Consider the following 14,993-nt stretch of genomic DNA (forward strand, 5'->3'; position numbering starts at 1 on the left):
TGCATCCCATATTGGTGCCCTTTGAGTCCTGACTGCTCCTCTTCTGATCCAGTTCTCTGCTAATGCACCTGGGAAGACAGCAGAAGATGGCTCAAGCGCTTGGATTCCCACACATGAAAGACCTGAATGAAACTCCTGGCTCCTGGCTTCAGCCTGGCCCATTCCCAGCCATTGCGGTTATTTGTGGAGTGGCCCAGTGTATGGAAGAACTCTCTATCTCTCTCTCTCTCTCTTTCCAAAACTCTGCCTTTCAAATAAATAAAAGGGAAAAAAAGGAACAACTAATACATTGTCATCTAATACTCATGCGTCCATAACTTTCTATCACTTTTTTATCACTGTCCTAAATACTATGATTCTATTTCTTCTTATTTTGCTGTCCAATCCAATGCTTTCTAACTCTTGGATATGTAATTTGCAGAATAATCTAGAAGCATAAGTAGGAAACATAGAGTAGTACTGCTGATAATGACCTTTTGTAATTCTCCATCTACAGGTGGTCTGAAATCACTCCTGTGCACAAATCAATGGACGGCCTGAATGACTCTGTGGTCTCCGAGTTTGTGCTGCTGGGACTCTCCACTTCTTGGGGAACCAAGGTTTTTCTCACGTTGACATTCTCCTTGCTCTATGTGGGGATCATCCTGGGAAATCTCTTCATTGTCTTCTTGGTCATTGCTGATTCTCACTTGCATTCTCCTATGTACTTCCTGCTGGCCAACCTGTCCCTCATTGATGTAGGCCTTTCCACTACTGCAGTTCCCAAGATGATCTCAGACCTTTTAAAAGAACATGAAGCAATCTCCTTCCAAAGCTGTATGACACAGACATGCTTCATCCACGTCATGGGAGGAGTGGAAATGGTGCTGCTCATAGCCATGGCGTTTGACAGGTACGTTGCAATCTGTAAGCCTCTTCACTATCTAAACATCATGAGCCCTAAAAGATGTGTTTCATTTGTAGTCATTGGCTGGGTAACTGGAGTTGTCCATGCGATGTCTCAATTTGGTTTTGTGATAAACTTGCCTTTCTGTGGTCCTAATAAAATAGACAGCTTTTACTGTGACTTTCCTAGGATAATTAAACTTGCATGCATTGATGGGGCCAAGTTTGAGTTTGTTGTTGCTGCCAACAGTGGCTTCATGACAGCAGGAACCTTCTTCCTGCTAATCCTTTCCTACGTCTTCATTCTGGCCACCGTCTGGAAACGTTCTGCAGGGGACTTATCCAAGGCACTCGTCACGTTGTCAGCTCACATCACGGTGGTCGTACTTTTCTTCACTCCGTGCATGTTTCTCTACATGTGGCCTTTCCCCACGTCATCACTTGACAAATATTTGTTCATTGTTGATTTTGCTGTCACCCCCGTCTTGAATCCTGTCATCTATACACTAAGGAACAAAGATATAAAGATAGCAGTACAAAGGTTGAGCAAACAGGAGTGTTTTGTCAGAACGTTCTGATGAACTCTGATTTGGAGCTCTTATTTCACACATGCTTATTGACGACTCCACGTAGGAACCTGTCAGTTAACACGGACTACCTGACATGACATCTACCTCACTAAACATATGAATGCATCTACTATTCTGACAGAGCCTTTGCTTGTGGCTGTTACAAAAAGGAAGAATATAAATCCACTGTACCATGTGTTATTCCAGCAGGTAACATCAATAGCTATAATTTTTATGTTTCTATTATGGTCATTTAACCATAAGAAATGATTATTTGTCATCAATTCTGTTTCTCATATGTTTGTAAGTGAACTGAAATCTTGTAGGAATGTCTGAATTATCACATCAAAAAATCACATGTGGTTGGCTAGCTGCTTTCTCCCTCAGAGGAAGACTCAAAGACAAACTTTGAGTGCAAGGAGTTTATTGAAAGGTTGATTTGGGGAAGCACCAGTGAGGATATGACAAAGAGAAGACAAGGATACAACTACTTATACATATACCCAGTTGATACGAATAATGAGTAAGCAAACCCACTGTGGCCAGTCCATGAATTCTGGTTGTGTATGTCTGTCGCACACCAAATATTCTGTGCACGTTTTTGGAAGCCAGAGACAAACTACCAGGTAGACTTTCTACTGTTTGCAATGAAGAACCACAACCAGGAATTGGCACTGTGGCAAAGCAGGTGAAGCACGGCTTGCAATGCCAGCATCCATATGGAGTGCTGAAGCTCCACTTCCCATCCAGCTCCCTGCTCATGTGCCTAGGAAAGCAGCAGAAGGTGGTGCAAGTACTTGGGCCACTGCCACCACTGGGAAACCTGATGGAGTTCTAGGCTCCTAGTTTAGCCTGGCCCAGTCCATGTCACTGTAGCCGGCTGAGTGGGAGCCAGCAGCAGCAAAAGGGAGATTATCTATCTGTCATTATCTCCTTCTTTCTGTATCACATTGTCCCTCAAATAAGTAAATAAGTACTTTTAAAAAAAAGAATAAAGAGCCACAAACAATAGAAAGTAAAGGGTAATATTCTAATAATTTCTTTCTTCCTAGAGTAGAAATTAAAAATTTTCTCTTTATGTGCCCATTAATTAGTATATGAATGTAAAGAATTCTTCTAATTAAAATCTCTCTGTTTCTCTACTTTCTACAAGTCTCATAACAATTACAGGTCCAGGTGTGTGTTCAGCCAGGGGCATGGATCCATCAGCAAGTCAGATCATACCTATTGTGTAGCTACCAGATTGCTGCTAAATGTTCCAGCACAAGTCATCCAGCCATCTTACTTCAGCTGCAATAGGAATTGGCACTCTAGTTCCAATACGAAAACTACACCTATAGAACAAGAAAAAATATGTTTTTCACCTCTACAAGAAAAATAAAATGAAACAAAAGATTTTTTATATTCTATTTTACTTTCATCATTATAGTTCACCCACTTTCTACCTGTGTTTCTGGATTTGAGAAAAGGTACAAATTCAAATAATGCTCCTAATTTAGCAAAACTTAGAAACCACGAGGACACTGCTTGAGTAGTTTGTCAGTACGTTTGGCTTTCCTATAACTCAGAACACTACAGTTTCCCACTCATGGAGCATTTACTATATTCTGTGATTAATGTACACCACACTGAGGAAAATACCATCAGCACTGCCCAGACAGAAGGTGCATCGTTTGTCTCACTCGGTTCTAACTATATTCCAGGCCCTCCTCAGAATTCAGAATCTCACTTACCTATAATTTTACTAAGCTGTATCCTTTCCCACCTTGGACACATCATTATTATTAAAAATTATTATCACAGAATTACATCTCTAATAATATGAATTCAGTTTTATAGTTTTATTAACATCTGGCCATTTTTAATCATCTCAGAACATGAGTTAATAACACCTTTCAGGGAAAGTAGTAAGAGTGATAACGCAGGCACGGGCTTTGATAAGATCCGCAGCACTCAGGATTTCCTTAATCTGATGTGTCCGGTGGTGAACACCCTATGCTCTGTGATAATGTTGAATAAATCCCTTCAACCTCACCAAATTCACTGGGTCCTCCGACATCTGAAACTTTCTAATTCCAGCCTGGTGTTCTGGATCGTGTTACTGACAGCTGTGTTGATGATGGAAAACTTCTGTAAAATAGTGTCACGGTGAGTCCAGACTAATTATAGCAAATTCTAAACAACTTTCACTAACACCAGTAACAAATACATCTGTAAAGAATTTTCTTATGGATTTTGGCCATTCATTTCATCTTTTTGAAAATAATTGCTTAAAGAATTTGTGTCATTGAATGTATAATAGATGACTGATCCAGAAAAATCTATGCTTAGGTATATACCCAAATGATGTTATATGTAACTTAAGTAAATGTGTGTTCACACAGTTTTATTATTAATCAATAAAAATAGAAACAACCCCTAATGTCTTAAAGAGGGGAGTGAATGAATTAGAAGAAGTACAATGATAAAACGGAATCTTTTAACACTGAGAGAAAACTACTAATACACACAACATGGGTGACGGTAAAAGACAGAGTGAAGAAATGCAAATCCAATACATAACAGACTGCATGATTTTGGAAATGCAACCCAACCCATAAATGACATATCACATTACAGGTGTTTGGATGCCAAATATCTGCATATCAAACATAAAGATACAGGGACCAGTGCTGTGGCATAGCTGGTAAAGCCACCACCAGCAGTGTCAACATCCCATATGGGCGCTGGTTCGAGACCCGGCTGCTCCACTTCTGATTCAGCTCTCTGCTGTGGCCTGGGAAAGCAGTAGAAGATGGTCCAAGTGCTTGGGCCCCTGCACCCACATGAGAGACCTGGAAAAGGCTCCTGGCTCCTGGCTTCAGATCAGCGCAGCTCCAGCAATTGTGACTGTTTAGGAAGTAAACCAGCAGATGAAAGACCTCTCTCTCTCTCTCTCTCTCTCTCTCTCTCTCCTCTCTCTCTGCCTCTATTTCTCTGACTCTGCCTTTCAAATAAATAAATATATAAAGAGATAATGCACATTGGTTAGTACTACATGACTACCAATCCCACCCCCCTGTTGGATGAAATACCCAAAGAAGTGAAATCAGTATGTCATAGACACATCTGACCTTCTTTGTTCACTGAAGCATTATCCACAATGAAGTGTGATATGAAATTAAAGTAAGTCTCCATCAACAGGCAAATGGTTTACAAAATGTTGGATACATATGCAATGTAATATTATTCACCCTTAAAAGGAAGTATATAAAGTCATTTGTGAATACATGGGTGACCCTTGACAATACTGTGCTAAATGAAATAAGCCAAACACAGAAAGAAAAGTACTCTGTGATATCATTTATGAAGAAACTAAGACAAAGAGGTTGAATAGGTACAAAAAAGGTAGAATGATTATTACCAGAGTTGGGGGGGTGGGCAATAAGGAGATGTAGATCAAGGTTGAAAATCTCCATTATGCTAAGTGTGGTGCAGGAATCTACAGAAGTAATGTAACACCTAAAGACAATACTGTGAATGATATGATATGTAAAACCTTCTAAGAGAAGGCTTTAGCATCTATTTTCATAGAAGTTAATATCATAAACACAACAAATAGACACAAAAGACTTCCATGTAATTATGTTAGTTTGACTATCAATGCCATTTCACTATATATGTATGTATATTAAAACGTTGTAAACTTAAATATCTATAATAAAAATATTTAAAAAAGGAAAGAACTGTAGAAACTTAGAGTGCAATGGAACTATTGTACATCTGAACAGTGTTATGGTTCCAAAATGCATAACTATAGAATCATGTACTTAAAACCTTTAGCTTTATTAAAGGTAGATTTTGTTTTATTTAAATAGAAATACATTAAATTATAAAACATTTATGAAATTAAGGGAATTACTATAGTTCATTTAAAAATTTTTCTTAGATTCCTAGAAATTACCTACTCCCTCCAACTCTCTCTCTCCTTCAATCCGGATGCTACCTCCCATAGATCCTTTGCATTTACTTGTGTGAGATAGACAAATTATTCAGCCTCTATAATGTTGTTCTTAAATGTTATTTACTTATTTGTGAAAAGTAAAGAGACACATACAGAGATTTTCTATCCATATTCACACCACAAATGCCAGCTACAGCCATGGCTGGGGCAGGTCAAAGCCAGGACACAGGAACTCAGTCCAGGTCTCCCATGTGGGAGACAGGGACCCAACTGCCTGGGCCACCACCTGCTGCCTCCCAGGATTTGTATTAGCAGGAAGCTGGATTGGAGCACAGAGCTGACACAAACCCAAGGACACAGGTGTCTCGAGTGGTGGCTTGCCTGCTGTACCACATGTCCACCCCTCTCCCCAGTATCTTCTATATTGTTTCATCATCTGCGAATGTTTATGTGCATATGAGGATTAAATGAGGTAGTGCTGGGAAGGTGTTTTGGAGCATCCCAATTAGAGCTCACTAATTATATTTTCTAACTGAGATGATTATGGACCCTAGACCTCAGATCACAATAATGGAAACTAAGCAAATCAATTAATTTAAAGGCTTGAGACCTGAAAATTAGAGGAGCAAATAAAACACTAAGGAGAGAGGGAGACAGCTAAAGAAGGAGGAGAGGGGCAGGAACAGCAGGTCCCTGTAAAAACAAACCAATGGGGATTTAGTCATACTTGTCACATAAATTAAAAATCAAAATACACAGAGATATTTAAAGAAATAAAAATCTCCAGTGATATATTTTGGTAACATAGCTGCCTGTATCCATGAGGACTATTTTCCAAGGCATAAACAGTGCCAGTACAAACCACAGACAGGGGGCCGGCACTGTTGCGTAGACGGTTAAGCTTCCACCTGCAGTGTCAGCATTCCATGTGGCAACTGGTTCAAGTCCTAGCTGCTCCACTTCAGATCCAGCTTCCTGCTAATAGCCTGGGAAGAAGAAGACTTGGAAGAAGCTCCTGGCTCCTGGCTTCGGCCTGGCCCAGCTCCAGCCTTTACATCCATTTAGGGAATGAACCAGCAGATGGAAGACCTCTCTCTGGCTTTCTTTCTCTCTAAATATATATCATGATTTTTAGTATGAACATATACTTATAATAAAGTTTAATTTACAATCTGGTCACAGTAAGACTAATAATAAAATAGAACACTTACAACAATATATGGTTATAAACATGTGAATGTAGCTCCTCTTCCCCTCCGTCTCTCTCTTTCCTCCTGTCTCCCCAAGTAACTGCAATGAGAATGAGCATTTTTAAATATTTTTTGAATATTTTTCCTTCTTATTTTAAGAAATACCTATTCAGTTCATTTGCCTCATATTAACTGGATGGTTTGGGGTTTTTGTTGTTATTGTTTACTGTTTTTGAGTTCCTTATTTATTCTGAATCTTAACTATTTGTTTCTATCAATGAATGCAGGATAAAGAAAATATTATATCAATACATTGTAAAATATTATTCAGCCATAAAAAGTGAAATCCTGACATTTACAACAAAATAAATGGCTCTACAGATCATTATGATAATTGAAATAGTTAAAACATAGACAAATACCACATTTCACCATATGTGGAAATTTGTAAGTAGATCTGAGGAACCCAACAGCCCCCCCAAAGACTCAATTAAAAACATGAACCAATGATATAAGTAGACATGGCTCAAAGAATATATACAAATCATCAACAAACATGTGAAATAATGTTCAACTACACTAATCATCAAGGAAAATGAAACCAAAACTACATGAAATATCTTACTCCAGTTAGAACAGCTATTAACAAAAAAGACCAAAAAAGTGCTGGCAAGGATACATAGAAAGGGGAATTCTCATACACTGTTAATGGGAGTGTGAATTAATGCATCCATTGTGGAAAACTATGAAATTTCCTCAAAAAACTGGAATTAGAGCTACTGTATGATCCAGCAATTCCACTATGGGTATATACCCAAAGGAAAGGAAATCACTATGTTGAAAACACACGACGGCTCAATAGGCTAATCTTCCATTTTGCAGCACCGGCACACCGGGTTCTAGTCCCGGTTGGGGTGTCCGATTCTGTCCCGGTTGCCCCTCTTCCAGGCCAGCTCTCTGCTGTGGCCAGGGAGTGCAGTGGAGGATGGCCCAAGTGCTTGGGCCCTGCACCCCATGGGAGACCAGGAGAAGCACCTGGCTCCTGCCTTCAGATCAGCACGGTGCGCCAGCCGCAGCGCGCCGGCCGCGGCGGCCATTGGAGGGTGAACCAACGGCAAAGGAAGACCTTTCTCTCTGTCTCTCTCTCTCACTGTCCACTCTGCCTGTCAAAAAATAAATAAATAAATAAATAAATAAAAGAAAAGAAAACACTCCTGTACTCCATGTTACTGCAGAACTACTCACAACAGGCATGATACACAATCAACCAATGTGTTTCACCAATGGATGAATGTATAAAGAGCAGGTGGTTATGAACACACCATTGAAATACCACTCAGCCACAAAAAAGAATGTCATCCTGTCATTTCAGCAACACAAATGAGGCTTGCAGACATTGTGCTAAGTGAAACAAGTCAGCCACAGAAGGAGAATCGCTGCCTGTTCCCACTTAGGAAGCTTACGAAGCTGATCTCAGAGAAGTAGAATAGTGATTAGCAGGGGCTGGAAGTGGGGGAAGGAAGGGCTGTGGGAGGGGTTAATGGGTACCAGGTTAATGGGAGGATTAACTTCTGATGTTCTTCAGCACACTGAAGTAACGGAAAACATTTATTGTGTGTCTCAAAATATCTAGTAGAGAGGATTATGAATGTTCCCAACACAAAGAAATAATGAATATTTGAGGTGATGGATATGCTAACTAATCTGGTCATTACATGTTGTATGTATTCATTGAAATATCACAATTTACCCCATAAATATGTACAATCATATTGCAATTATGAAAAACCATGCATACGTTGAGTTCTCTTTTAGAAAAAAATAGATGTGAACATGTATAGTAACCACTGGAGGCTGCAAAGGCAGAGAGGGAATGAGGAGACTGGCTACCAGATAATAAAAGACATCCAACAGAGGGTCCTAGTTCTCTGGCTCCACAACACAGTGGTGTGACTGGAGCTCACAGCATTGTACTGGATATGATATAAAGAACTGGGAGAGACGAGTCAATAGGTTCCAAATAAAATGAATAAAAAGGAATGGCTATTTGCCTGGATTGATCGACTTATGCTTTCTAAATGTGTTAAAATGTTGCACAATACTCCAAAAAATTACAAATATTACTATTAATCAAAATTTTTAAATAATTATATGTGGCCAGCATCCCATATGGGCATCAGTTCAAGTCCCAGCTACTCCTCTTCTGATCCAGTTCCCTGTTTATGGCCTGGGAAAACAGTGGACGATGGTACAAGTGCTTGGGCCCCTGCACCCATGTTGGGGACCCAGGAGAGGCTTCTGGCCTTTGGCTTTGAATCAACCAGCTCCAGCCTCTACAGCCATCTGGGGAGTGAACCAGCAGATGGAAGATCTCTCTCTGTCTCTCCCTCTCTCTGTAACTCTACTTCTTAAATAAATAAATAAATCTTTACTAAAACACTATAAGTACTATAAAATGTCCTATTATGTTCAACTAGCCTTTCTTCCTTCAGACTGCAGTTGACCATGTGTCACTGAGACCACGGAAAGCAAAACTGCATCTCCTGTTTAGCAGCTGTTACATCCCAGGTGGTTAGGTAGAAGAGGAGTGAAGGGAGGTTTCTAATTTTCTACAAATGTGTCCAATGAATTTCTTAAATCATATTTAATACACTACATTCATAATATTAATAAAGCAGTTGGAAAGTTTTTCCATTCACTTTCCACCATCTAGAGAAATACCTGGAATGGTCCTCTGAGGCACAGGAAACAAGAGATGGAGTCGTCCCTTGAGTCAGGGGCACAGCGGGCACAGATGGGCTGGCTCTCACCTGCCCATCCTCACAGCTCATAGCTTCTGCTGGCCCTGGAACCAACATCTTTGTTCAATGTTAAGATAGAGTACATGCGGACAAAATAAAAGGAAGAGTGTTATATAGCTCCCTATCAAACAGAATAAAGCCATTTTAAATTTCATTTTGTTAGATTTTTATTCACATTTTCTGTTGTGTTTTACTCCATCAATGAGAATCCACCTTTGCAAAGAATGTTTTATCATGTGAAGACTCAAGGCAGGACAAGTAGGAAGCTATGGGATCCCCCAGGAGCTTAATAAGGTAAGCTATCCTAAATTTGAGGCTCTATTTAAAACACACAGCAAGAAATGTTCCCAGCTCAGAGAATGAATTCCAGAGTTTGCCAGACTGAAGAGAGCACATTCTACCAACATCAGTCACAACGGAAAATCAACTGAGCATCATTTCAGACTTCAGATAGAATCTAAAGTGAGCCCTGCCAGCCAAAAGGGTGGGGTTTCAGACAAGATTCCTGCAAAGCAAGGATGTCAGAAACGGACTTTTGGACTTCGTTTCACCCATCCACTCATTTAAGAATGAGTTATTTTATTAGCATTTTCCATACGTGTTTATTGATCTTAGAGTTCTGAGTGTGTTATTTAGTTTATGTGCTTACCAAAAATTATATAAGGTTTCTCATCCAACTAATCTCTGAGACTTGTGGACTCATTTGAGGAGAGTTTCATACACCAGCAAAAATCAGCATCCCTCTAACAGGGTGAGGAACCCTTTTCCTGCCAAGGCCATTTGGATATATATAACATCATTTGCAAGCCATAAAAAATTACCCACTTTCACATTAGCCTGCTGTGGATTTATTGAATTTCATGTCCCACCTGTGGCTGCCTTGGCAGGTCCAGAACAAATGATTTTGCAGGCATTACATGGCCCGTAGACCCGACATTCCTCAAGCAGACACCCAGGCTGGGCAGAAGGGTTTTTGCAAGCCACTTATTTACCTTGGTATTTTCTAGTTCATCTTGTGTTTTGTCTGTTCTGCCTTTTAATCAAGAGAATTGACGTTTGAAAAATCAGTCATAAACAGTAAGAGGGTGAAGTACACTCCAGTGTGACACTGAAGTGACTTGAGTGCTAGCATCAACTTCTTGTTACCATTATTGGCCATTTAACTTTATCTCTGGATCCTCTATGTAGATCACACTGCCTTGCTTTAGAACTCTTTTTTCCTAGTCTTCTCAAACTCAAGAAATCCTATCAGATGCTGTTCTTAGTAGGAAAGTTATATTGGAGGTGATGGAGCCAGACAGACTTCGGATTATATCCAGTCCTGCCACATCCAATCTGTATGATAAAGGAAAATTAAGCTTTCACACCTGAAAATGGAAATTAATTTTAGTATTATTACAATATGTTTGTAAATGCTTAACCTAAGCTTAATATGTAATGTGTGTTAGTCAGTCAACTTTTTAACTTCTAAATTCTAGCCTAAAAAAGTGAAAAAATAGATAAGATATTAAGAAAAAAAAGTTTGAAAAGACTAAAGTGAGGGAGACAGAAAAGAAGGAAGAAATGGAGGGAGGGAGTGAGGGGAGGAGGGAGGGAGAGAGGAATTGGACAGGAAGGAAAAGGAGAGAGTGAAAACAGGGGGAAGGGAAGGGAGGCAGGAAGAGAGGGAGGAAAGGAGAAAATAGAATAATTCACTTTTTTACTTGGAAACATGTGATAAGTTCTTAAATTCTATCATTGAGTAACTTTTATTATCAAGCTAAAAACAGCCTAAATAATTACACAAATAATTCATTGTTTTCACCCTTAGTCTGAATAGATATTAAGGCTGGCGGCTGCTTCACATAAATTGAAGTAACTATTTGCTACTTTTCCGTAGATAAATCCCCTGATCTTGAAGAAAGCATAGGAGGAACAGTTGTTTAACCCTTTTCTTTTCAAATACTTGTGTTTTTTCCTACTAGAACTAAGAAAGACAACATCAACATTGACCTATATATTGCTTGCACTAAAAGGCAAAGGAAAACATACAACATATATATTTGTCTAAGTATGAAGTAGAAAGATGAACTTTATGGGTAAGTCCTAAGTCTGTACAAAGAAGCTAGCAAAGGAAAAGCCCTCCTCTGTGACACAATTTAATGCTGTGTCATGAGAGCAGAGCTTGAGACCTGCGGAAGCTTCCTATCCCACGGGGGCACCGGAATGCCCATCCATGGAACAAGTGCCGACTTCTCTCCGTTTGTGTGGTAGTTTACATGGGCTTCTGGCCTCCTGTCACAGAAGGAGCCCAAGAACTTATCCAGGACTTCACACCTGTCCTGCAGAGCTGTGGAGAACGGCCACCTCCTGAGTCTCCTCCAGTCACTCTGCAGCTGGATCACGGGCCCCAGCCTCCTTAACCTTGACCTCTTCCCTCAAGGGGACACCCCTGAGCCTCAGCCCGAGCTGCTTTGGCTTCTTTCACAGGCAGGTCAGATGCCTTCCCTGCAGCCCACGTCTCAGCCTGCACAGAGGCCGGATCCTCTGGGACTGAGGAGCCCTAGCAGCTGGGACTCTGGGGCCAAGATCAATGGCCTAACTGGACCCGATGACCCCTCGGGTCGCCTGACCCCTGAACAGCACTTTTGTAGCACTAATTATGTGTCAGTTTTGTATGTACAATTTATTGATCCATAAGCATTAATGAATGATTTAATTAATGCATTAATGATCATAAGGGGTCAAGAGTTAAACATCATAAAAATTTTAATCTGTATGACTGACCCCTATTGTGGATTGTACTAACAGAAACAAAGCATGCACACACAAGGCAAAATGTGTTAGAATTGTTAGTCTAGAAATATCATTTTCATCAGTGAAATAAATTGAGAAAAGGAGAATTTATATGCTATGTGGGAGAATCAACATGTGAATAATTTCTGCCACCTAAGATTAATAGGATGGGAAAACAAGTAGATATTTAGGCATGGAAAAGGTATAGCTACATGTTATTGGAAACATAAAACAAAATAAAATGTCCAATAATAGAATAAGAAGGAAGTAACCTATTTGCCACCACCAGACGTTCATATGTCTGTAATCTTTCTCTTGTTGCTTCGTCACTCTCCTCATCACTATAGTTCTATTTCTTTCTCACTTTGTTATCTGATCAATGCTTTCTGACTCTAGGATCAGCAGCCTACAGAACAAACTGAAAGGATAAGTAAGGGACATGTGTTAGTACTAATGATCCTGAGTTCTCATCACTCTACCCACAGGTGGTCTGAAATCACTCCTGTGCACAAGTTAATGGGCGGCCTGAATGACTCTGTGGTCTCTGAGTTTGTGCTGCTGGGACTCTCCACTTCTTGGGGAACCAAGGTTTTTCTCACGTTGACATTCTCCTTGCTCTATGTGGGGATCATCCTGGGAAATCTCTTCATTGTCTTCTTGGTCATTGCTGATTCTCACTTGCATTCTCCTATGTACTTCCTGCTGGCCAACCTGTCCCTAAATGATGTTGGGGTTTCCTCTACCACGGTTCCTAAGATGATCTCAGATCTTTTAAGTGAATACAAAGTAATCTCCTTCCAAAGCTGTATGACACAGACATGCTTCATCCATGTCATGGGAGGAGTGGAAATGGTGCCACTCATAGCCATGGCGTTTGACAGGTACATTGCAATCTGTAAGCCTCTTCACTATCTGATGTCTCAGTTTGCTTTTGTAATTAAACTTGCCTTTCTGTGGTCCTAATAAAATAGACAGCTTTTACTGTGACTTTCCTAGGATAATTAAACTTGCATGCATTGATGGGGCCAAGTTTGAGTTTGTTGTTGCTGCCAACAGTGGCTTCATGACAGCAGGAACCTTCTTCCTGCTAGTCCTTTCCTACGTCTTCATTCTGGCCACCGTCTGGAAACGTTCTGCAGGGGACTTATCCAAGGCACTCGTCACGTTGTCAGCTCACATCACGGTGGTCGTACTTTTCTTCACCCCATGCATGTTTCTCTATGTGTAACCTTTCCCCAAGTCATCAATAGACAAATACCTGTTCATTGCTGACTTTGCTATCACCCCTGCCTTGAATCCAATCATCTATACACTAAGGAACAAAGAAATAAAGATAGCAGTACAAAGACTGAACAAACAGGAGTGTTTTGTCAGGGCGTTCTGATGAACTCTGATTTGGAGCTCTTATTGACAACCTCCAAGTATCTGCCCTTTGACACGGCCACCTGGACGTTACCTCACTGAACATATGAATGTTTCTACCACTGCTACTGAGCATTTCTTCATTGCTTTACTACTATCCAAATATAAATATACTGTGATATAAATTATTTTAGCTGATAGCAGAAATACCTATAAATAATGTTTATGATTTAACTTGTGCTTATTTGGCCAAAGGGTTATATAATACTTCTTTTTCCCATAAAGTTTCCAAATAAATTTCAAATTTACTTTCATGAAGGTCAAGTATTATTACATCATTATTCACTTGTTAAAAAAAATGGATGAGCCTGGTAGAAATTATGCTAAATGAAATGAGCCAGGCACAGAAAGAAAAATACTGTATGATCTCACTTAAGCAAAAAAAAAAAAGCATCAAGAAATGCTGGTTAAAAAGAAATAAAATGCAACAGTGGTTACAAGAGCAGGGAAAGGAAGAAGGGAAGTCAATAGAGAGAAGTAGGCTGACGGTTACCAACTTCCAGTTAAATATGAGGAAAAGTCTAGAGAAGGATAAGCCACATGAGAACTGCAGTTGGTAACATGATGTTTCATGCTCAAAATTTGCTAAGATATTTCAGAAGCTCCTATCATAAAAGCTCTTACCATGCACATCTGAGTAAGATGATAGATATATTAACTATTCTATAGATATCATTTCACTATGTAGTGTGTATGAAACAATAATGTTGTATACCAGAAATATAGGTAATAAAATTATTTTTAAAAAGCAAAGGCAAAACTGTAGGAACAGAAAAGACATCAGGGATTGTCTAGGTCAGGACAATCCTGCGTGACTGACTATAGGGGAGAAACACAACTACAGAGGAGAGGGATAGAGACAAAGAAACCAAAGCAGAAATACCTATAAATAATGTTTATGATTTACCAAAGAAAAGAAACAAATAGGACATAATAACTGCACTTTTCACATGAAATTAATTAAATTTAAAATAGCAAATAAAATTCACAAAGAAAAAAATCTTCATTGATACGTGTTAACTGTAATCCCTTAGATCTACAAGACTTATGTTCCAAGGTCTGCAGGGAGTGCCTAAAACTTCGGATAGGACAAACCCTATATAAGCCACATTTTTTATATACACATATGAATAGTTTAATTTATAAATAGAACAGCCATAACAATATGCTGTAGTAAAAGTTATGTGGATGTGACTCAACCTCCCTCCCTCCCTCTCTCTCTCTCTCTCCTTCTCTCCCTCTCCCTCCCTCCCTCTCTCACTCCCTCTCCCTCCCTCCCTCTCTCTCTCCCCCTCCCTCTCTCCCTCTCCCTCTCTCTCTCCCTCTCCCTCACCCTCTCCCTCTCTCCCTCTCACTCCCTCTCCCTCTCCCTCTCTTCCTCCCTCCCTCCCTCTCAACATCTTGCACA

General features: G+C 39.9%; 2 protein-coding genes across 2 annotated transcripts; both read left to right on the forward strand.

Annotated features, from left to right (window-relative positions):
* Nucleotides 1-521: 521 nt before the first annotated feature.
* On the forward strand, nt 522-1,463 carry LOC149123061 (olfactory receptor 4F21-like). Its single transcript, XM_089309383.1, has one exon. It carries the CDS (start codon nt 528-530, stop codon nt 1,461-1,463), a length of 936 nt encoding a protein of 311 aa, XP_089165509.1. The 5' UTR covers nt 522-527.
* Nucleotides 1,464-12,679: 11,216 nt separating this feature from the next.
* On the forward strand, nt 12,680-13,547 carry LOC100338259 (olfactory receptor 4F21). The gene is given in 2 exon segments (XM_051822567.3): nt 12,680-13,102; nt 13,104-13,547. Coding segments are annotated over 2 exon segments (867 nt in total).
* Nucleotides 13,548-14,993: the final 1,446 nt, after the last annotated feature.

Source organism: Oryctolagus cuniculus, chromosome 12 (assembly GCF_051225735.1).
Source record: "Oryctolagus cuniculus isolate XC-2025 breed Fujian yellow rabbit chromosome 12, ASM5122573v1, whole genome shotgun sequence".
NCBI lineage: Eukaryota > Metazoa > Chordata > Mammalia > Lagomorpha > Leporidae > Oryctolagus > Oryctolagus cuniculus.

Bases quoted from the DNA above. Each gene is read 5' to 3' on its own strand.
- LOC149123061 (XM_089309383.1), top strand. From the start codon at position 528: ATGGACGGCCTGAATGACTCTGTGGTCTCCGAGTTTGTGCTGCTGGGA.